Source organism: Meleagris gallopavo, chromosome 2 (genome assembly GCF_905368555.1).
Source record: "Meleagris gallopavo chromosome 2, MGAL_WU_HG_1.1, whole genome shotgun sequence".
NCBI lineage: Eukaryota > Metazoa > Chordata > Aves > Galliformes > Phasianidae > Meleagris > Meleagris gallopavo.
Genome location: NC_139405.1, coordinates 20,281,969 through 20,305,984, shown reverse-complemented (window position 1 = coordinate 20,305,984; position 24,016 = coordinate 20,281,969). Strand labels below are relative to the sequence as shown.

The 24,016-nt window shown below is 40.4% G+C and overlaps 1 protein-coding gene across 3 annotated transcripts in view; it reads left to right on the top strand.

Moving 5' to 3' along the window:
• KCNK2 (potassium two pore domain channel subfamily K member 2) overlaps positions 1–24,016 on the top strand; it is a 120,318-nt gene that overhangs the window by 45,672 nt on the left and 50,630 nt on the right. For 2 of the 3 annotated variants that reach the window (XM_085219243.1, XM_085219244.1), the window contains exons 4-5: positions 3,430–3,740; positions 16,280–16,397. In XM_085219243.1, the coding sequence (XP_085075369.1) occupies positions 3,430–3,740; positions 16,280–16,397 (429 nt within the window). Of the gene's footprint in view, positions 1–1,576; positions 1,896–3,429; positions 3,741–16,279; positions 16,398–24,016 lie in introns of those variants that run through there. The other variant, XM_085219245.1, reaches the window with a different exon arrangement.

Here is a 24,016-nt window from a genome sequence, read left to right as displayed (position 1 = left end):
TAATTACTTTCACAGGCCAGCTTTCATCTGTTAAAGGTAGGGCACTAACACAGTTCTTCCTGGAGTAGATCTCTTCTGCTGCTCAAAATGGCTCCCACCCGTTTGGTTGTATGCCTTTACTGAAGCCTGTCTCAACTCTGCCAAAGCTGTTAGGAGGCTTCCCGCTGCTTTCCAGTTGTAGGCAGTAAGTCTGAGCCTTTCTCAACATTTAATAATAATTCCTCCACTCAAGGAAAAGCAAAATTGTATTCCAAATATTTAGATTGCTAAAGAAAGGCATGTAGTAGTATTTTCCACAATATCTTACACAGACTCAGCTCAGTGTGCAGGAAAAGGCTCATGCCTGTGTTCCCATAGGATGCTGGAAGAAATCCTATGGAACGATTCTTTTCCATGAGGTAGGACCAGAGATTGTTTACATATGCTTGTGACTGAGACATCACTTTGCAAGAAGGGTGGAAGGTGATGATCTTTTTTGTATAAAAAGACTTCTAGCTTGTACGTCCAAGATTCAGAGGGCCGGCTTCTGGTACTGCTTGAGTGAATGAGGGGTGTAGGAGCAGGTGTTTTGCTTATCTTCTGTTGTTTGGGGATTGGGACTTGCATGACTGAAGTCCTCCCTGTGACAGAGGGACTGCTTGCAGCGAGATTTCCTGGGCTGGGCCCAGCACCCTATTACTCAACGCCTGCTCTTCTGGATGTGCTGGTGGGACAGGGAGCAGGAGATGAGGGCTCCGGCTGTTTCTGTGAGACAGAAACACAGAGCTGTGGGCAGGCCAAGAGGGCTGGTGTGATTGATACTGCTAAAATGGGAGTCCTGAGGAACTCAGCATTGCATTCATTTATATTATGTCACATTTATATGAAGACGTGTTAAAATAAGTGGCTTTTGGAAGCGTTTGCTGATGGAGCTGCTGATTTGAGCAGGATTATATCCCATCAAGCACCCAAAGAACGCCTTTGGCTATTTTGGAGACACAACCTCTGGCATTAGATCTTGCGACCCATACCCATTTGTTACCATGACTAATTTTTGTACCTGTTTAAGGAGACTTTTTAGAGAGCCATGCTTAGAGGCAGGTTTTGGGTCCTCCTGGTAAACGCTCTCCTGCCTTTTAGGTGAGTTCATCACCTCAGTGTGGCGTAGCCCACGGGGAGGTTGCTCACATGTGATAGATGACCGGGAAGCGGAGATTTAGCTCGTGGCCAAAACCGAGGACAATTCAGGCATATCGGTGCTGAAGCCCGCGGCTCAATCAGCAGTTCCGATGCATCCGCCGGGCTAAAATGGAAGCGGCTGCCGTCTTCGGTTCCCCCCGTCAAATCCCGCAGAGCCCGATGACCGGCCCGGCCCAGCGGGGCTCAGGACTTGGTTGAGGGGCGCCGGGGGTGCCTCTCCACCGCCGGGTCCGCCCGCCGCCCTCCCCCGCGAAAGCTCCGCGGGTCCCCCTCCGCCGCCCCTGCGGCGTCTGCCCTGCCTGCGGCGGGGTGTGTGTGGGGGGGTGGAAACAGCCCCACAAAAGGGTTCGGGCCGCTCCGCACGCCCCCGGGCACACGGACACGCGCGCACGCGGGCACGCACGGACACACGCGCACGCACATACACACGCTCACACGCATGCACACACGCGCGCACACACACACTCACGCCGCTATGTGCGATGCGCGATGCGCGGCGTGAGGCACCTCGCACGCCCCGGGGCCGGGGGGAGCCCGCGGGAGCCGCGCCGCCAGCCCGCCCGCCCCTGCCGCTGCCGAGCCAGCCGCCAGCCTCCTCCTCTCCCTCCTCTCCTTCTCCTCCTTCCTTTGTAATTTGCGCTAACTGTAGCTCCCCGAGCCCTGAAAAAATGCCTGCCCGTGGAGCGAGGAGAGGGCACCGGGTCGGTAAATAAGAAGTGAGTACGAGCACAATGGCGTGCCTCCCCGCTCCCAGCCCTGCGGATGCTGCATGCGCTTTGTACCTTGCCTGGCTGCCCTCCCCTCCTGCCCTCCCCGCTCCCGCTCCCGGTCCCTCGCCGCGCCTCGCCCCCGCCCCGCGGAGCATCCCCGGACGCGGCGGCTCCCCGGACGCCCAGCACTGGCCGCGAGGAGCGGGCGACGGGGACGGCGACGGTGCCCGGTACCCGCTCCTTTGTTCGCCGCGGCGGGGCCGGACGGGAGGGAACGGAGTCGGCACCGGCCACGGGGGCTCGGGGGTCGCCGGGGGACAGCGCCGGTGTCCTTCCCTCCCGGCGGTGCCCGGCCCCACGGCAAGGCGTGGGGCGCGGGGATGCTGTGCCCATCCCCGGATGGGTGAGGTTGGGGGTGTCGGTGGGGTACGCCCAGCCTCCGGGGGTGGGCAGCGGTGTGCGGGGCGCAGCCTTCGGCTGAGAGCGGGGTCCGGGTGAGCCGTCCGCTCGGGTGTGGGCAGGCTGTACGGTGCCGGGGTCGCCTTGGCCTGGGCGGGGGGCTACCTCGCTCACCCGCGCCCCATTCCCTGCCCAGGGGTGCCCCTTCGTGCGGGTCAGGTCCCAACCCCGCAACGTCTCCTTCTGGTTTTACGGCTGAGCTCTTCCCACCGGCTGTGGAGAGCGGTGTTGCGGCCATTCGAAGTGTAATTCCGAACAATTTAAATATAGCTTCTGCAGTCAGCTGCCGTGGCCATCATCCCACAGGAGACCTTAACCTGCACTTGATGTGGTGGATTTTTTTAGTTCCCGTGTAGTTGCTGGTAGTCACATGAGTTATAGCGATACTCGATAACACATTCAGCTACTCTTTTCCTAACCCTGTGGGTTTTTGTAACTGTAAATAAAAATACACACTTTAACAAATGGTTGACTTTTTCCTGTAAGTACACGTGTGTCTTACTGGTATTTTCTGAACGGTTTAATCAATATGCAATTAACACTCTATGGCCAGTATGAGAAACAGCGTCTTGTTTTTATGGTCGTGTCTGGGGAGTTGCAAAGTGATCGTGCAACTGCTACAAGAGAGCTCTTGTTGGAGCACAGGACAGAATAGGCACAAGAAAGAAGGATTTGTATTTTTATGCTACTTCTGTAATGCTGAGGAAATACAGCCGGAAAGCTGCTTAGCAGTGCTTAAGGCAGCAGAGGATGTAAAGAATCTCTGCAGTAAAATGCCACCTCACATGAATTTAAAGAGGTGCAACAGCATAGGGGGAATCTTGCATTTTGCAAGGAATTGAGTGCGATAAGAGGACGTAGACACAGAACATATTGCAAATGTGCACAAGTGTAAATGGATAATACTACTCTGAGCAGCAGAGTTGTAACACGGTTTGGGATTTAATTGAAAGATTCAACTCTGTAAGAACTGTACTTGGAAGGAGGAGAATTTCTGCAATCTGTTGGTGAGAAGGGAGCTCAGTGAACGTAAGCTGACCAGCCCCGTAAAAATTAACTTTCTTTTTTTCTGTTTTGTTAGTGGCGGCACCTGACTTGCTGGATCCCAAATCGGCCACTCAGAACTCCAAACCGAGATTATCATTTTCTACCAAGCCTACCGTGCTCTCTTCACGGGAGGAAAGTGATTCAGCTATCAATGTTATGAAATGGAAGACAGTCTCAACAATTTTTCTGGTGGTAGTCGTGTATTTAATAATAGGAGCAACAGTGTTTAAAGCCCTGGAGCAGCCTCATGAAACCTCCCAGAGAGCCACAATTGTGATTCAGAAGCAGACGTTCGTATCTCAGCATTCCTGTGTGAATGCGACAGAGCTTGATGAACTGATTCAGGTAATCCTTAGAAAACCCTTGTCACTGTGCCTTAGAGGAGTGATATATGGCAGCACTGCAGTGGTGCAGGGGGAAAACTCTTAGCCAAGCTCCATGTTGGCCAAGCAGAGTAACAAGTGGTGAGACCTGGAGTTGAGCAATAGCGTTTTCATGCAAAGCCTCTTGGTGGAAAAGCTACTGCTATTTTTAGGTCCAGTGCATTTGGTAGACAGCTTTTTCATTGAAGCCTCCCATTATGGTAATTAAATGATTATTAATCAGCAATATATATAATTAATAGTTCACAAAGGAGTTGATTCGTGCCTTACTGGATGTGTCAATATTTGAGAAGCCCAATTCTGAAGAAGAAAATACGTTGTCCATTGCCTTAAAGAAGTTCTAATTTACCGTGATTGTATCAAGCTAGCTTTTCTCCAGCTGTATGTTTCTTTTTATTGATTCAGTTTTAAGTACAGGAAAGCAGTGTGCGCTTGCTGTTTTGATCTTAAATCTCAATTTTCTGCACTTTTTAAAGGCACATCCCCAACTGATGTAAATCAATGTGTTTCTACTGACAGAACTTTACCCTTGCAGGTCACCTGGCTCAGAATAATAGGAAATACTTACTTGCAGTAGTGCAGAACTGGATCAAGAGCCTCATGAGGCCCTTTCCCACTTAAATCCCAGGTGTCAATATTCTGATGGCTGTCCAGTGGCACTGCAGGGATCAGAGAGTGGTGGCCAAAATTCTGGCAGTGGGAAGATGAACTGAACAGCCAAAGGTTGGCCAGGATCACTCCCTTTTTTCACTGGGAGCTGTCTGGGGAGATAGGAAGGGGGAGAGCAGAATGGGGGGTCACTCATGTGCTGCAGAGCATGCCAGTGGCCTGTGCAGCATGGCTTTCCAGAGGTGGATTTTAACAGCAGATCTGGCTGGGTGTTTAGAATTTGGGTTTGGCCACATAGACTAATCTGCCTTGAATATAGATTTTTCCAAAAGTGGCACCCTTTAAATGACTACCCAGCAATTCCTATCTCCATGTGCCCTGACTAGGCATGCCTGAGGAGGTGCTGTTGGTATGAACGCTTTCAGTGCTGTGTAATAAATGCATTTCAGTGGTTTTACCAGCAGAACGTGAGCTAATCTTACAAAGAGATATACACACACTTTCTGATTAAAAATAATGTCTTGTAGCTAGCGTAAATATCCCATATGAAATTTTTAGGTCAGATCCAGCACTGGTGGAGATAAAAATAGAAATATTGAAGCAATATTATCTTACATCATCTACGAGATGGTCCTTAAGGCAAAAAAATGTTGAAATTTGCTCTTGAGTACTTAGATATTTTAGCGTTAATAATTCCCTACCCAGCAGCACAGATTGGTAGTAGAAAACCACTTCATCAGCATTCAAAGTCCATTTGATGTTGTGTGTAAAATCAATGTGAGTTTTGGCATGGTTATCAGTGCACAGATACCCATAACAGAATTAGTTCTCTTCTTTGCTAGTGATCTTTGTGTGGCCAGGAAAGACAGAAGCCTTTGAGGCTCAATGGGGTACACAGCCTCCCACATGTGAACGCAAGGACGTTTTTTGGGGAAGAACTCGTTTTTGCTCACTGATGGGTAAATATAAAACTTAATTTCTCCTTGCTCCATTCTGCTGATCAGACCCCTCCTCAGCACTATAAAGACCAGGACACGGAGGTAGGAAGGCACTGGTTTTGGCTTACCCAAAACAAAATAGGAAATCTGTGCTAAAGCAGCATCTCAAATCAATTTTTCCCAGCCAGAGCAGCTACCATGACCATGGGGGTCAAATTTCTTCTCACTTTGTCACAAAAAGCTGAATTGCTGGAAAGCATTCTATTTCCCAGGGCTAATATCTGACTGTTAGTATAGGATAATGCAGTTTACATTGGATGTCTGCATGATTAAAAATAAATAATATGTGTGAAGAAAACTAAATTATATCTAAGGAATCGCTGAAAGATACAAATCTGAAAGTGAATAGGTGCTACTGTAGTAGGAAGCTGGAATGATTAATGTATGTGAAGAAGACTACAAAGCTTACAGGTTATAATGTCTTCTTTAATCAAGTGTTTACCTTAAGTCAAGCTATAATGAAATTCATTATAAACTTTTCGTTTCACACTTTACATTCTGAGAATTCAGGAACTAGTTTATGCTAGTCATTTCTCAAGGTGCTTATTATAGAAGGCTTTTTTGGTCCGCACAATTTTGGATCTGCCACTAAACCCATTTGAGCATCCCAAGACTCCGAATGGACAGTACAGTCTGTGGTGGCTTAGCCAGGTGAGCAAGTTAGGAAAACTACATTAAGAGAGCAAATTCAGCCAAAAACATTTGTGCAAGTGGGATGAAAATCCAACTCACTGGCACACCAGGGCCATCTCCTTTCCATCATCTTTGCTAAAATCTTCCCTTTGCCCCAGAGCTGATTACAGCACATAAAGTTGTGAGCTTTCGGAAATGTCTGGAGAACAGGGAGTTTTCACTTCCTGTATTCTCCATCCTTGTGTTGTTGTTTTTTTTTTTCACTGGTCACCCAAATCCTTCCTGCCTCAGTATTGTATACTATTGCATATATCCCAGCACATAGAGCTTTACTGCTTGGATTTTGATTTCTTGAAACGATGTATTTTCACACTGATTGTGTGGCTACTCTAAGTGTACTCAATAGGAATTATACTTTCATATTATTGATATTGCTATGAAACATGGGGCAATGGAGAGCTGCCATGCAGCCCAGAGAAACATGCAAAGAGAACGAAACAGAGTGTTCTGCTAATGGTGGGCAAGCAACTTAAACTGCCTCGCAAAGTCACTTGGAATTTCCTTTTAACTTTTGGGAGGTCAGCCCAGCCCAACATCTGTTGGCAAAGAGGTGGTCTTCATGACCTCTCCTTCTGATTTCCACAGTCCCGTGCTGCAAATCTCTTTCATTGCAAACTGCTTCACTTCCTTGCTGCCTCACTGTAATAGAATACACCTGAAATGAACAACAGCAATATGTGACCCTGAGACCTGATTTCCAAAATGTCTTTTTTTTTTTTTTTTTTTTTTAATTTTGTGAACACTTCCATCTAGTACTGACCTTAAAAGGTGTCGAGTTGAGGATATCTACATACACTAGAGCCCCTTTTTTTTTTAGACAATTTCAGTGCCTTTTGCTGTGGCCTGAAGCCAATATTAACAACAATATTAAGTGGATCACTGTGTGCTGTGCACAGCTTGGTACTGCACAGTGTTAAGTGATACTGTACCTATAATCTACAGCTAAAGAAATATCCCATGGTTTAATCTTGTGGACACACAAACATTGCCTGGGTGAGTCTGATTCTGCTCAACTGATCAGCAAGCTCTGTGTTAAATACGGGCTTTTCAAATTTCAGCTGGAAGGTCTTGAAGGGGTCTCAGTTATTAACTGATAAGGAAGTATTGGTTTGTTGAAGGTTATGTATTGTATCTCACACATTAGAAAGCTGTGAAAGAGGATGTGTCCAGAGACTTTGCTACTGTTCCTTCTTCTGGAAGAACTCTTGTCAATTTTCATGGATGTTTTTTTCAGTGTCTCAATCCATGCTCACTCACAGCTTGGTCCTGACATGCAGCGCAAGTGATAGAACAAATCTGATTTTTTACATCTCTGTTGGAACAATGTTTTTTTCTCATCAGTGAGATTTTGTGTCAGAAGCTGATAGAAACCTGGGATTGATCCAAGGAACAATAAAAATTAGAGAATGAAAAAAAAAATCTCTAAGTTGAGCACTTATATCTTTAACTATTTTGTCCTGGTTTCAGTTCTCTTTTAGTGTGTGGACTATTCCCTCTGCTAAGCTTACTACTAAACTTTTGAAAATGTTGGAACCATTTCCAAACTCAGATGCACAAAGTACTGCCAAGTACCTGGAAGAATCTCCTGCTGTGTTCATGCACCCGTGTATAGCAGCCACCTTGTGTGTGTACACCTGCTGAGATCGTGATGTGCTTTGGGGCTAAGAGTTGGTCTCTGGGGACAAGTGAGCTGGACTGAAGTTGTTATCCAGCAGCTCTATAAGACTGCCATTCCTACTGGTTCATACATCTCATTCCCCCTCTGAATTTGTTGACCCCCTAGAAATCATGTTTTTCCTAGAAGGTAAGGATGTGACTAGTATTTTGTATCGTGGGCTGTCCTGGGAATGAGGTGAGCATTTGTCCTTCTGCCAAAGAGAAAGCTGATTGGAAAACAAGAGCTTTTTATGTGAATAACAGCTAATTATGTATAACTCAGCAATTACCTGGTTTAGTGTTGGCCTTTATAAATCAAAATGAAAAAAAATCCACTTACTCCCCAAGCATCTGATTGTGTTTTGTATTATCATAAGAAAATGGAAATTAGGGAAATTTCAGTTAAATTATTTTAATTATCTAAAGCATCCTAAAAAGCTGGTGTGAATTATTTTAGATATCTCAGTTATTTCTCAAACTTAATACAAAAATTAAAGATACTCTGAAACAAAGGTAATAACAGAACGTAATCAATTCTTGGTTCTTTTAGCAGAAACATTCATCAAATCTGTTTATTCTGAAAACCCTAACAAGTGGGAAAAAATAGTATCAAAATTAACAGGATGATCTTTTAGTGTGTTCCTTGTAGTGCTTATGGTTTTTAGAAAGCCTTCATTTCAAAATCCAAGCAAGCTTTCAGAATGGTGCATCAAACTGTCCCAGCAGTAGAGGAATTTGTAGAGTTTAAACCCAACCCCTTTTGGAGTATGTGGCTTCCTCTGAAAATTGAATGCCCACAAAAATGTTCTTACATTTTTAGAAGAAATAAAAGAATTAATGAGCTGCCAAAATTAGCTGTATTGACCTCTATCCCACGAGTCGATCTCTTTGGGTTCTGCATGGGTTTTGTGGTTAACATGAGAAGGAAGCTCTCTGGGCCAGGGTCCATACAGTTGTGTTCCTTGACTACTTCCATTCTGTATTTGCATGTGCTAAATTCTCTGTTTACTTTCTATTCATCTTTTAGGCTCTGAATGAGACTGAAATGTCTTTTCTCTTTGTCTCTCTGGAGGAAATATATATTTTTTTCCTTTATCTCTCTGGAGGAAAGCCCAGCAGTTATGAATGACATGCAAGCTGTGTTTCATTCATCACCAAAATGTCATCATGGCTTGTGACATGATTAATTTATTGTTAAAAATATTTAATTTCAAAATATGTATTTTCTGTGACTTCATTTTTGTAGCTTGGAGTAGCTTGAATATATTTTTCACTACTGTGCACCTCCACCAGTAGCTGATATTATATCTTTTTCATAGGGCCTTTTACAACTTGCATTTTAGCCCCAAGAAACTAATATAGCTGCATCCTCAGAAGCATGTTGTTTTATTTCAGCCAGCTAAGCTCCTTGAGCCACAACCTCTCAGATCACGTAAAAAACTGTTAAAATAATGTAAATCCTTCTTTCTCTCCCAGAGACTAGAAGCTTTTTGAGCTACCTGTATAATTTTTTAGAGATAACAAGTCAAAGATATGCAAAGATTTTGTTTTCAGCTAAATCTGACATTTATTTATACAAATTTTAAATCTATTAGCTAAGCCTATTAAGCTTGAATGAAATTTTATTCCTTCTTTGAGTCACAATGTTGACAGACATTCTCAGTCCTGTGGGCTGCAGCCTGTGGGTCTCTGAACAGGAATTTTTGGAGGGAGTCTGGCACATACCAACTCAAACCATAAATACTCTTTGTCTCTGTCTTTTGCAGTTCCTTCTGGTCTCCCCAAAAGGGAGCAACAACCATCCCATCTTGGTCTGGATCCTGGCCTGCAAAGAAGCAGGTGCTTATCTTTCATAAGCCTTAGAGCTTTGGAAAGATTGACAGACTAGCATAAAAGAAATTGATGTTGCAGTGAATTTTTTTTAGCCAGGGATCCAAAATATCATTGCATCAGTATTTTTTTTTTTTAATGTACAAGGTTATGCTGCTTCGTTTTGAACATGAAGCTTATGTCAAATTGCAAATACCAGTCCCAGAGCTGTCTGCTAATAGTATTGATTAAGCAACGTTAAATTAATGACTTTTAAAGCAATTAAAACATGAGGTACAGGGGCTGTAGTTTTTATTTTTACCCTGTGCATGTGTCAGTCCTCAGCAAGGAGTCTGTCCCTCAAAGCACTTGATCTTATGTATTCTAATCTTTAAATACAGAGACGGTCCTAGCTGGCAAAGACAGATTCTGCTGCTTTTTTTCTTCCTGCTGACCCTGTGTTACAATTGGAAAGATTGGTGTGGTGAAAAGGTGATACACAAAGAGTGAAATGGCAAAAGGGACAAAACAAAAAAAGAATAGTCACTCATCTTCAAAGACCTAGACTTATAGGGAAAAACTCCACAAGGAAGGGGTCTCCAACCAGAGAGCCTTCCTCTGTGGCAGTCAGCCCTTAAATGACGTCTAAGAAAGGTGCAGTCAGCTACCACCCCTTCTGGTCACACAGCTGGATTGCCTTCACCTGTGCTCCCAGGGCTGAGCCGGTCCTTTCTTCAGATGATCAATCAGTGGTTCAGGCTGTGAGTTAACAGTTCCCATGTACACTGCTAGTCAGTATTCACCCCAGGACATCATGCCTGCTTCTTTCTCATCAGAGAAAAATGTTCAGGAAATATTGTCCAAGCTGTTGATTTATTAAATCAAAGGTCTTCTGGAGGCACCTGTGATCCTAACCTCACCCTGACCTGCCCTGTGCAGATATCCATGTGCTGTGGTGGGGCCTCATTACCAGAAAACAGGTAGGCTGTGGAGCCCCCAGGGTGTGGGCATGTCCTGCTCTGGATTGCTCCAGTTCCTGCTGTGCTCTTCCAGATGGATCTCTTCCTCTACCTCCGCTCTCTGTACTGAGGGACATGGTTTAGTGGGGAAATACTGGTGGTTGGTGAATGGTTGGACTGGGTGATCTTGGAGGTCTTTTCTGACCTCGCTGATCCTATGATTCTATAATTCTCTCTGTTCACGGAGTGGAGAAATTTTTGCCAAACTTTCTGTTGCCGTGAGACCATTCCCATTTTAGCATGCTGATAGGATAGATCCCTCTTCTGTAGCTATTTTCTTCATGCTCATTAAACCTAAGGAAATTTTTATAACACATGCTCTTTACCCTTCATGAGCCTAAGAGCAATACAGATTTCTGGAAGAATAATAAATAGTTTTTAACCACCCTTGTCACTTCTCTGAGCAGGGTGGTTTGGGCTCTTGAATGATATATTTAGTTCAGAGGAACAGTTTTCCAGGACCCAGAACCTAGTTTGAGTGCATCTGAATGACAGCTTTTGTCTTAGAGAGGATGGCAGCTATGACTCACTGGTAAGTCAATTTTCCTGAGCAGCTGTCTGAATAATTCTTCCTATCTTTAATCTCAAGAAGCAAAGTAAGATTCTCATCTCAAAATGTGTACATATATATATGTGTATATATAAATGTATACACACACACAAAATTTATATATGTATTCTATTGGTTCTACCTATTTTAAAATATAAATGTTTTTCAATATCTTCCTGTGTATTTTTAGCTTAAGAAGATTGTGAACGTAGGGTGAAAAGAGCTTTTTGACATGCTGAGTACTCCAGTGCAGATTAGAATCATAAGTTAGATGGACGAAAAAAATTACATGCAATCATAGAATTGCAATACAAACATCGTTGCAGTTTCTTTCAACAGTAGGACTCAAAAGCGTAATCTTTGAGAGAGTGGAGAGTAGTTTGCTAAGTGTTAAAAGCATCTGAGTGTGCCTCTGAACAAAGAACTGGTATTTCCATCCTCTGCAAACCAAAGGTGAAGTGCAAAGGCGGGACCTGGGCAGTAGCTGGACAGCATGAGGTGTATGGCTACACGGGAGAGAGAGGGAGTGTGCTTGTAAAAAGGAAGAAATCCAGGAGGAGAGCTGAGTTTCCAAAAACTATGAGGCATTTTTGATTTTTTGACACTGCTTGTTAAATGATTCCCAGGAAGTGCAAGCCAACTCCTGACAACCTGGGGAACAGAAGAATGCATGCTCTTTTATCAGCAGCATACCTTGCAGTGAACCTATTTTAATTTTTGGACAGAAAGGCTGAGAGTAATGAAGTGTTTTGTTACATCATTTCAGAAAAGTGACGTACAAAAGCATGCATTCAGTGCCTGACGGAGGACAAGAAGATGAGAAAGAATTAGGGTGGCTGGTTTGAGATATGCTTATTTCTGTGGGAGACTACCAGAGGCCATCCTCCTCAGTTTATAACCTCTCTGTATTTGTTGTACTGAGGATCCCAGTTTAGTGGATGTTGCTCCATCACCAACAGGCTTGCTTTTGTCCCTCATCTCCATTGATTCCTTGCGGGGTCAGAGGAGCAGAGGTTGAAGTCCCTGACCTAGAAGAATTGTCTTCTACTTCCCCCCCCCCCCTCACTCTTGCCCAAATAGCTCCTTTTTGAAAGCCTGATTTATGTGATAAACTGCAAGGGTAGGTCAGTGTGGTCTCAGTGGATAGCTTGAATAAATCATGATGTGATAACACAAAACTGCACAATATATTTACCAGAAAGTGTTTCTAAATTATATGGGAAACTGGCATTGAATTAAAATCAAATTTAGTGTTGTTGCTCTCATTTTCCTAGTGCTCCAATTTCAAGCAAAACAGCACTGGGTGAATGCAGGCTTTATGTGTCTTTGTAGCTCAGTTTTTGAAAGTAGCATGGATGCCTGGCCCATCCACTCTGCGGTCAAGCATCTCCTCTCTTCTCTCTGATGTTCTACTAAAGCTTATGCCTGGATAGTGGTTTAGAGCCAGGTAGTGTGTATGTAGCATGACTTAATACCTGAATGCACCCCATGCCTAGATTTTGGATACAGTACAAAGCAAGCCTAAAGATCCATGTGATTTAAAAAAATGGGAATTAAGTTCCTAAAGTTTTTAGATACTTAGATACTCAGTTTTCTTTACTGTCAAAAAACCCCCTGCAATTCAAAATTGTGAGGACAAATAAAAGCAAGTGGTGAAAACACTAAGTCAGAACTTAGTTTGCACAGGGGGTAAGAATAAGAAAAACTAGAAAAATTGCCTCTAAGGCTGTCACTGAACTGTATTGCTGTAAGGAAGAAATTCCCTTCTTAAGATCATGTGAAGTGTTTGTTGGCTGCAACCTGATATAAATGTAAAGATTATACAGTTTTTGTGATTCTGACTGTACTGACTGTTTCAAGATTGAAAGCAAAGAGTTATTCATGCTGCTGTATATATTAGGGTATTCCAAAGAGTTCAAATGACAGAAAAAAAAGTTATAAAGGGAGGAAAGTCATGCCAAACTTGTGACAAATGAAATGGTTGTGTTTGCTCTAATAGTAAGGCAACCGTGAGGAGAGAAAACTGGAGATCAAGAATAAAGTGACAGAGAAAAGTAGATCTAGCAGTACTGGCTAAAAGTAATAGGATGCTTTTTAAGCATGGAGAATGGGATCCTGGCCCTTAGTGAATTCAACAGAAAACAATTGTGTGAGGCTTAGTTTTTATTCCAGGCTAAGGAAATGTTGATATCCAATAGTCCAGCTGTGTTTGAGCCAGCTATATTATGTAATCAAAAAAAAGATGCTGCCCTGCAAATTGTGCCCCGATATGCACGCAGGTAAGGGTATTTTCTTGAACATTATGCTTAAGAATAGTCTTAGATGAGGACCTGTTCACAAGAACTGACCAAACTAAGAAGGACAGATGGCCTCCAGTCGAAAGACTTTATGAGATAGTGTTATTGATCACAGTAAACCTGTGACCTTGTTGCTTTCAAGCCTGTCATCCTTGTTAGTGAGGATGACTTATGGATGACTGTGAAGAAATGTAATGAAGTAGCTTTGTTAATATTTAAGGCTGGCTTCTCCCAAACACAGGAACCACAGAGCAGAAAGTTTAATAGTGTGTGTTTGGAAACTTAACAACCAGATGATGAAGAAGGTATCATATGACCATTCCACACTAAAACTGCGTTTAAAACTGTGCATAAGTTGAATCAGTAAGGTACAGGGAAGGTTGATGAGATACTGGCAATAAAGAAATACTGATATAGAAGATTCAGTGAGCTTATTTAAATAGGTAAATAATTTGTTTAATAAGAAACAGTTTTTAACTTGGAGAAGAGGCAGGTGATGGGGTCTATAAGATAGTAAATTTCTCTGATTAGACAATTCAGTGTTTCTCATAACATAAGAACTTCATACAATTTATGACAAAGCACATAATAATCTCGAAGAGGAAGTGCTTTTTTTTTTAAACAATCCAGCAGCAAGTGCTGAACTCATTGTCACAATGTGTCTTGGCTCCCAAAATGCATGTAGACTCCAAAAGTAGTGAAATTTGTGGTAAAAAGATCCACCCCGAACAATCTTAATACCATGCAGCCTCCCACTCAAAGTTCCTAAAGGTGCTAGTCAGAAGCTGTGTGAAGAGAAAGCATCACTTTCCTGCTTGCCCTGACTCTACATTCTTTTCCTAATTAGCTGTTGGCTGAAATCAAAGACATAATAATGGCTAATTGTCTTTTGTAGCCATCTGTTTTGTCAGGACTAACCCAACAGAGCAATTTTGGGTTAAGCTGTTTCTTTTTTCCTTGAATTTTGTAGTTGTAGTATACTGCAGTTAGGAAATGCATAGCTTTAATGGATCTTTGATTGCTTTGATGAGCTCGCCTTTCATAGAGAAGACACTGATTTTGTTTGGCTTCAAAACTTTATGGTGATTATCTAAAGCTCTGAAAATTTTTTACATCTGGATCTGTATAAAAATGGGTTGTCTTAGACTGCCTAAACAGGTGCTTTGCTCTCTATAGAGCATTCACACAGTATGCTGAACTGAAAAAAAAAAAAAAAAAACAAACATGAACGGTCCTATAAAATTATATTAATCCAGCACTTTACCATATGATGTCCTCACAGAAGTGCATGTACCTACTTGCAGGTACAAGGATTTATGATGAAAATTCTTAGTTCTCTAAAATGAAACAGTACTCAAAATGTATTCAGTAGGCTTCATAATGCAGCACACTAGGGCATGTAAGTTAAAGGAATATCTGTATTGTGTGAATTCCAAAATCAATATAAGGGCTGGTTTCCATATGGGTCTTAATCTGATATGTCTCTTTTTAAACTAATGAAAGCGCTTGTCAGTACTTATAGTTGCCAAGTTGTATGTAATGTATGAACACTGAAGAAGCATTTTTCCTCAACCCAAAGGAAAATTAAACTCTCTTCCCCTTACTTCTCCCTATTCTTTTCTTCCTCCTCAGTAGGACTGAATATTACACATCTTGGATGTCTTGCTTTCTGGAATTTCAAAGCATTTTAAAATGAAAAGTATAGAAGGTAAAACAATGCAAATTCTATGTCAGGTTACCCCAGTGGGCTTTCTTCTGACACCCTGGGTGCTGAAAATGGCACTTGGCATCCTCATGGTTTCAGAGATGACTGCTTTGTGCATCTGAGCTTTGGCAATGGCAAACTGGAAGCGGTGGATTTTGGTTGAGGTCCAGTCATGGAAAATCAATGGTCTGGGGATTCCAGCATTGATGTTTTGTCATGTCTATTCACATCAACTGACTTGCACGGGCACTGTTAAGAAACAAAAATCATTTAATTGGCAAAATATTGATCTATTTTCTGATTGGAAAAAAAAAATATTAATTCTGCAAGATAGTCTTCATCCGAAATAGTATAACAATTTCAGAGGGCTTCACTCAGAGCAGTTTCAGAAACCAGAACAGTGGGGTTTCTGCCCACACAGAAAACCATTCTGGTCTACTCTGTTGCTGAATGCCTGTATCTGCAAAGTCATTTTTGGACAACTCACCAAGATGAAGCTATTTATTAGTGAAAATGTTGATTTTAGCTTTGTAGGATTGCTTCCTGTGATGTTCTTTTGTTAAACACCAATTATTATTATACATAAACTTAGCAAAATACAAGTTTGGTACTTGACCCTGGATTTGCTGTTGATAGAGTGGAGGTTTTATGTAATTATACACCTTTCATTACTGGATTATCTATTTTAAAGAAATATTTTAATTATTTGGAGTTCATTTGATTCAAAATAATGCATGGTGATTTTTTTCTTGGAGTTTTAAAATGATTGTGTTTTAAAAAATACATTTGCTTCACTAACTCAATAGAATAACATTTTGGGAAATGTAATTGTAAATCTTTGTCTAATGCACATTTTTCTTCATCAAAATGTTACAACAGTAAAAATAATTGTTTGTCACCTAATTAACATAACTCTTGTAGATTTTGTGGATTTTTTGAACATTTTGCTTTCGTAGTGTAGAGCTTGCAGCTCTGCAGCTCACTCACATGCTCAAGTGTATTCTGAGCAATAAATCCTAGCCTGGCTGAATGACAAAACTTGAGCAGCCCAACACTCTTCTTTTTGTGGTTTATTGCTTGGGTTAAATAAATTGCTTATCTTAATGTAATGTATATTAATATCAATGTTTCATGAATATTGACAAAAATCTTTTTAAACTTGCAGCAAGTAGTGGCAGCAATAAATGCAGGAATCATACCTTTAGGAAACACATCTACTCAGATCAGTCACTGGGACTTGGGAAGTTCCTTCTTCTTTGCTGGCACTGTTATTACCACCATAGGTAGGACACAGCTTATTACCTTTTTATAGTAAATGAGCTGAATCTCTTTTGATTTCCAATGTGTGCATATATTTGTCAATGGTATATCTTCCAAATCTTCTATTTATTTATTTATTTATTTATTTATTTATTTATTTTGAACTACATTTATTTTTTTAGTTTCAGGGGCAGAAGTAAGAGCTGTCTTTAAGGATCCCTGGCTGAGTAAATAGCTCTGCAATAGAAGACAAATATTATTGTAGATTTTTGTGAGGTGATTAGAAGAGGCTATGGAAACATTTTCTGGGGGGCATTTGGTCAACTCTGTAATCATAAGTGTTAAATAGGGCATGATTTAAAGCACATGTGCATTAAACTTTGACTGAGATGTATGGAATTTCAAGTCTGTGTAATCTGACTTTATGTTCTTAGAGAACTAAGTTTTGAGTAAGATAACAACATGGTAAGGATTCTGTTCAACTTATGCAGTTATGAACACTGTGTTGGTGGGCAGATTCACATCCAAAAGCTTACTCTGAGGCTTCTGCTGCATTCAGGAAGGTCTAAAGTTATGGGGTGATTTGTCCATGATTACAAGCCCACTGAGTTTTCTGCATCCTTTCTGCACGTAAGAGCCACTGTCCCTCTGGGCAGGTGTGAGCAGAAACAGCATTTGACCTTTCAGTTTCTTCCCCTTGACTAGAATATAGTGAACACATGGTGAACAGTTCAACAATGCAGTGTAGCTCCCAAGTCTAGAATGGGCATCCACAAAGGGGACTGGAAATTTGAGGAAGAAGTCAGATGGAAAAACTTAAGTTCTACATGTCTAGAGTAATGTGTAAGGAGTTGTCATGTTGTTGCAATTATTATATATGTACAATTTACATACATATTTGGATGAAAGGTGTGTTCTTTTTACGTACTTTTATTTCTTCTTTATGTACAATGCATATGTACTATATTTTTGTATGTTTATATACCGGCATATATATATATATATATGTATAAATATTGTGTGTGGGTGAAATATTTTTTTCATATCCAGAGTAACTAAACCACAGTTTAGGGTCAGTGAGGAGTAAAATTCTGATCTTACCAGCAAACTCACTGATTTTTGAATATTGAAAAATTTAATTTTATTCAATCATAATGAAGGAAAGCAAAAGCCTTGAAAGGATATCTTTACAATCAATCTCATTACTGTTTTCTGACGGCATGAAGCTTGACACTGTAAATTTATTTTCTATTTTGAAACTGCGTGTTTATTAAAACTGGCAATACCTTTTGCACTTAACTATGGTTTATTTCTAGATTACTTATTTTTTACTCTTCAGGATATTTTAATTAGAGCATGTCATTGTAAGTGTCCATGGTACTATAGAAAGTGCTTAACGTTTTCAGTTGCGGATAGGGATAAAAAAAAGTATGAAAAATGTTCAGGGACTTAATTAATTCAAACATTATTTTAAAGCAGTGGAACATTTTGTTTCACATTTTATTTCATTTCTAAATAAAACTTTAAGGTCTTTCTAAATCAAAATGTTTCCTCGTTTAATTTATTGAACTGATTCTACCAAAACATGTGTGAGTCCTGTGTGGAGAGAGGGCCATCTGCAACTGGATCCAGCCCTGTGATCCACAGTCCTCAGGAGACAAGATAACCCAATAGGAAATACATTTGAAAATTAATATTTCAGGTCATTTCTTCAAACCGGAGTAGTCAGAATCAGATCACACCAGGCAACTGTAAATATGTATTTCAGGTTTTTGTGATACAAAACATGAGAAAATGTAGGAAAAAGTCTTCTGAGAAATATTTAGGCTTTGGAGCAACAGTGCTTTTCATCAGAAAGCCTTCTGATGAGAGTTCCCGATCAGTTGCAGTTTTGGGCTTTTATTCTTAAGATCTCTGGACTGTGTGTGTGTACATTACAGCTATTGCAGTTTGGCATTGTCTTGCTGCTGTGAGCCATCTTCCTGGTGGTTCAAAGGGCTTGTGATATGTCAGAAAAGTGCAGCTGTCATGAAAAGCCTTTGGAATTGTGGATCTCCCAGGATAACAGCAACAGGCCTAACAATTGACTGTGTTTTCCCTTACTCTTCACATTATGACATGTCATCAACTGCTTTCGTGTTCAGAACGTGATCTTTTCATATCTGAGTAACCTTTTGAATGTGAAAGCATTCCTTCCAACTTGGGGGCATATGTTTATCCTACAACTTGATATTTCAAATTCTCCAGAGTTTAAAAATGCAGTTTATGAGCATCTCTAGAGAATTGCCATGAGTTTCAGTCAAATGCTACAGATATTCTCTATGAACCAGGACATGACCTTGTAAATTCATAAAACAACAGAAATAATTAGTTAAATTGATTTATAAATATGAATGAAATCTTCAAATATTATGTCCTTTAGACTGAATGCCTCAAATAAGTACTTGAATAGAAGAAAAAAAAGATTGCTTCTCTCCACAGAAAATGATAGCTTTCCAGTGTTGCAGCAGATTCTCTGGATTTCTAAACCTCTTATTATTATGATTTTTCTGTAAACCACACTCCTCCTGCTGATATCTCAGAATCCAAGAAATTTCTGTGAAACCAGTTTATTATTATTTATGGATTATATTTTTTCCAAACCCTTCTTCAATGACAGTACCACTTCATCCCTAAGATATTTGATTCCTGGGGAGAGAGAATCATAAAAAGAACTTCAGCATTTACCTAAGCAACAAGTTATTGTTTTACAGTTACTGTTATTATTGTATCATAGCAATTGTAAGCATTTAGGTGAAAAATATTGACCATGTATTTTGATGGCTGTTGGGAGCAGTCCAGAGCCGTCTGTCCTTCTCTCTGCTTTGGATCTCCTGTGGGCTGCTGAAAGGCTCTTGGATGGTGACTTGTAATCTGTTGAGAGTCAAAGCCAGCTAGCAAAAGCAGAAGTAACACTGGAGAAAGCAAGAAATGATTAGACGTTGCATTGAGGGGGACGTGGTTTAGTAAGAAATATCGGTAATAGGTGGATGATTGGACTGGATGATGTTAGAGGTCTTTTTCAACATTGGTGATTCTGTGAATGTTACTTAGATGCTTCCAAAGATGTGGATTTAGTTGAGAGGTCAGAGTCAAACAGTGTCACATGACTCCGTTTAATAGAGAAGATACTTGATAGCTTTTCATACCGAGTCTGAGTAGACTGTTTTTTGCTTTGCATTTACTACTGTGGAACACCATAAGACTTGTTTCAAGAAGTGACCAGGCTGGCTATGGGTTTGGTTTACTTAGATGTTTTCACATTGTGATTGTGTTTCTAGAACAAATATGGCTCATCTTGATAAAAAAAAAAAAAACAAAACTGTGAAGCACTGTGATTACTGTATGTATGGACACTTTCGGATAGTCCTAATAGGGAAAAGAGTAACAAAGAATAATAGGAATGCTGACATTGTTTATGAAATATGTTGTTGCATTGTTTATTAGGATTCTGCGCGTGCTGCTGAGTGCAAAATATACTTGCTTTTTTTTCTACCAGAAAGTGCCTTTATTATTTGGACCAAATGTCCAAGGAGAAGAAAAAAGAGGATTGAGAGGAAAAGTGTGGGGGAAAAAAAGGGTAACTAAATAGTAAAGCTGGAGCTAGTGCTGAGGAAGTATGGAAAACAATCTTTCTGTCCCACATTTTTATTGTAAGGGTCCATCATTGCTTCTCCAAGTACATTTTTATCCTCTAGATTATTTTCTTCAATAGATAGTTTAACTTGGGAACTGGCAGATAGTGCCTTCTCTCCAGCAATTTGTATTTCAGGTCCTGATAAAGCTTCCTATTGACAACAGGGTAGGAAATGAAACCCCTCTTTCTGCAATCTAGAAAAACAAACAGAAAAACAAAGTAGACCTACTGAGGTGTAGTGCTTAGTGGTCTCTCTCACAAGTGACTGCTGCTCTAGCATATAAAAAATGTCAGACTCTGTATCATGAAATCTCCTATAGATCTTCATTTCAAATGGCTGTACTATTTCTGCTTCTACTCCAGCCAGTCTGTACTGACTTTTTCAAGCATCACAAGCAGAAATGTAGCAGAGGGAACTTATTTGAATTCCTGGAAGATAGATTATCTTGAATAGCCATTGTGAGCATGTCAGGAATGCCAACAACCTCACCAGCAGCTGTAGTACCCTGGAGCACATCTTTTCAAACAGAGCTGTGTCTACACGGGAGTGAGTTCATGGAGCTTTGTGAGTACCTAGCAGAAGGGTATTTGGCAGCTGTATTGGTGTCCAAGCATAGTTGTTAATAGCTTCCTACAAATCAAAAGGGGAAGAACATATCATTTCTTTTTGTTCTTTTTCCCCTTTTTTTCACCAGCTGTTGACTTTTGAACCCAGACTTCTCACTGGCAATTGAAGCTGGACCTCTAGTCTAGTTCAGTTATGTCTGAGTTTTGCTTAGCCTCATATAGCTAGCTATGGAAATATTGCTATGTTGGTTGGGTCTGAAGCCTATTAACTATTACAAAGTGCAAAGGAATGTGAATCTATTTTGTTGTTGTTGTTGAATTTAAAAGAAATTAAGGGAACTATTTGTGAATATTTATGTTTTAGGGAACAGTTGTGAACTGCAAACAGCTAGAACACTGAAAAATGTTTAATACATTTGACTAGATTGACTTGATTTTTCACTTTGAGATTTGCAATTAGTTATGCAGTTTCAAAATGTAATTCCACTGCAAGGAATATCTTTTTTTTCCTGCCATTTTCCCATTGCCTGACCCCAAGCTTTTCTTGTGAGGTCAGGGTATTTTATAAACTATTATTACGTTGCTTATTAATTTAAAAAGAAAATAATCCTGCCACTAAATCTGTCCCTTCTGGTGCCATTTCACTGCATTTTTGAAATACAGAGTAAAAGAATAATGTCTTGATAATTAAAATATCCAAAATATGTTTGTTGTTACAAAAGGATAAATACTGTTGATAATCAAAATGTATTACCTATTATGTCAGATTATCATGCAGGTAAAAAATTGCAAGTGATGCTGCAAAATGTGTTCCCTTAGTTCAAAAAAATAACATGTATCACAAACTTATGCTAGAATAGTTTTTGTTTGGTGTTTTTTGTTTGTTTGTTTTGTAGCTGCATTTGCCACCAAGGAAGAAATGTTTTTTTCTGAGCTTTTCATGTGGTGTCACGTAATTTCAGTAAAACAAAAGTAATAACTACATTAAAAAAAAAAAATAAATCAGCCCTTAACTGTTAAGTCTTCCGAGAAACTTGCCCGCCAATAGCTCATAAACAAAAGTAAGTGCTCAGATTATCTGAAATGCTGTTTTTAAATCAGTTTGAACTAGCTGCCTCCTAAAACTTTTGTGTGGATATATGGATTCCTGTTTCAAAAACTTCTGCCTTCACCCTTTCTTTTCAATCACTTTCTGTTGTTCCTGCATAAGAAACGCACATCTACTATACAACAGTGAGAACCACATTTTGAGAACTGAAGCAGAACAAAGTCATGGGAATATTGCACCTTAGTTATTTCCAAAAGCAGAGGATATTGAAGATGAGCTTAAAAAATTCATTTTGAAAGATGACTCCAATTTGCTGATCAGAATATAAATGCTGGGATTTCTATGGCTTGTATGAAAGAAAGGGAAACAAGGGAAAGCAAACATAAGAGTAAAGTGTGTGCAGGTCCCAAGGTAATTGAAGAGAGAAGAGTAGTGAAAACCTCCTGAAAGTAAATAACATAAAATATATCTGACCAAAAAGTATTCTGATGTGTGATTTACCCCACACAAATAGAAATTAGAATAATTAGACAATTAGAAATACATTTGGGACTATGGCTTATGGGAGCTTAGTTGCATGGTGGACACTGAAACATAATGGCTTTTGAGGATCTGTTTCTCTGAAGAGTCATCAACTCAGAATCATCTTTGGCTTCTTTTCGAAACCAAGTAAGGTTTCGTTGAAGTAGAGTCATAGGTGTTGTCCTCAACATGTAGCCTGAACGCATGTCCAGGTTTCATATAGCTCTGAGAATGGATGTATACAGGGGAAAGCTGAGTATAACCAGCTGCAGAGCAATGCAGAAAATAAGTGGTTAAGAGTTATGATCTGATATTGCTGGGGAAGGAGGTGGGAATGCTCCTTCCATCATTTACTCTGCCTACCCAGGACTGCACTGAAAGCTCTCACTGTCATACAGTGATTTCACATCTGCTTGCAAAGTGCGTTAAATATGTATATCTCACCTGACTAAATGCTAACAGAGATGTTTGGTTTAAAAATCTCTCTCAAAAATCTCTTCAGAATTCCTTTTTACTCAGTTAGTGCTGTGCTTCCCTTCCCTTCCCCACACTGTGTTTCTGAAGAAGCTTGAGCTAAAATTGTTTCTTCATCTCTCTTTCTTCCAACCTATTTTTTCTCTTGTAATTCTTTTATTGCTCCTGTAAAAAATTTGACCCAGTTATTGGCTGTTGACAAATAGTGGCTCACCTGTGCTCTGTGGATTTGACACTAAAATTCTCCAAATATTTCATCTACTCTAAACTTACTCTTTTTCAGAACTATAAGACTAAGCAAGATTTCCTCCTTAATTATTTCTCCCAGGAACAGAGAGAAGAGCGTGTATTACCACTGTGCCCTCAATTTTCTCCTGCATTTGTTCAGACAATGCAAAAGAGGGTTTATCTGATCCTGATGGTGAGGAAATAATAGTTGGACTGCATGAGGTTCCAAGGCAATAAATTAGGATAAGATTGCTGGGAGTAACGGAGCCTGGAAAGTGGTTTTGGAAGGACCATGGTGAACAGCTGAAAGGAAACTACATTAGATGAAGAGCTCAGTCAGACTGCTATTGAGAAGTTGTATATGAGAAAAGGCATGAGCTGAATGAGAGAAAAAAAGGTGAGCCTCACTGACCCAAAAGACTGAGACCACGAGACAGGAAGGATCAAGTGTTCCCAGTGCATTCCGAAGTAGTCAACAAGGCTGACTCTAAATCATAGAGTCATTGAATATCTAGGATTGGGAGGGACACATATGTATCAATGAGTCCAACTCTGGGCTCCACACAGGACCACCCAAAAATCAAACCCTCTGTGTGGGAGCGTTGTGTAAATGCTTCCTGAACTCTGGCAGCTTGGGGCCTCTTCCACAGCCCTGGGCAGGCTGTTCCAGTACCTGGCCACCCTCTCTGAAAGTTAATGAATGCAAGTTTATGAGATGATAAAGATTATGGGAGCTTTAATTGCATGTATAAAAACTATTTTTTCTTCTGGCCCCTTTGTGACACACAGGTGTCTGGTAAGTCGGAGGCATTTGCATGTTCTGTGGGCCATAGAATTGATATTTCTTGTGATACTGTTCAAAATATTAACTATATTGGAAAAGCTTAGGGTGATATAGCATCTGAGTGGTATGAATGTTCAAGAGAATTTGTTGAACTGACAAGATTTAGGAGAAGAAATTTTGCTGTAGTTGTTACAGAGTGATGCTGTATCTTGAGGTAAGGTCATCAGTGATGTTCCATATTATCTTTTTTTTTTTTTCTTCACTGTTCTTTTTGCATTTTTTTAGTCTTTTTATCCCAATTCATAGAACTAAAAACTACTTTTCTTGTAAAATTGAGTTTGCA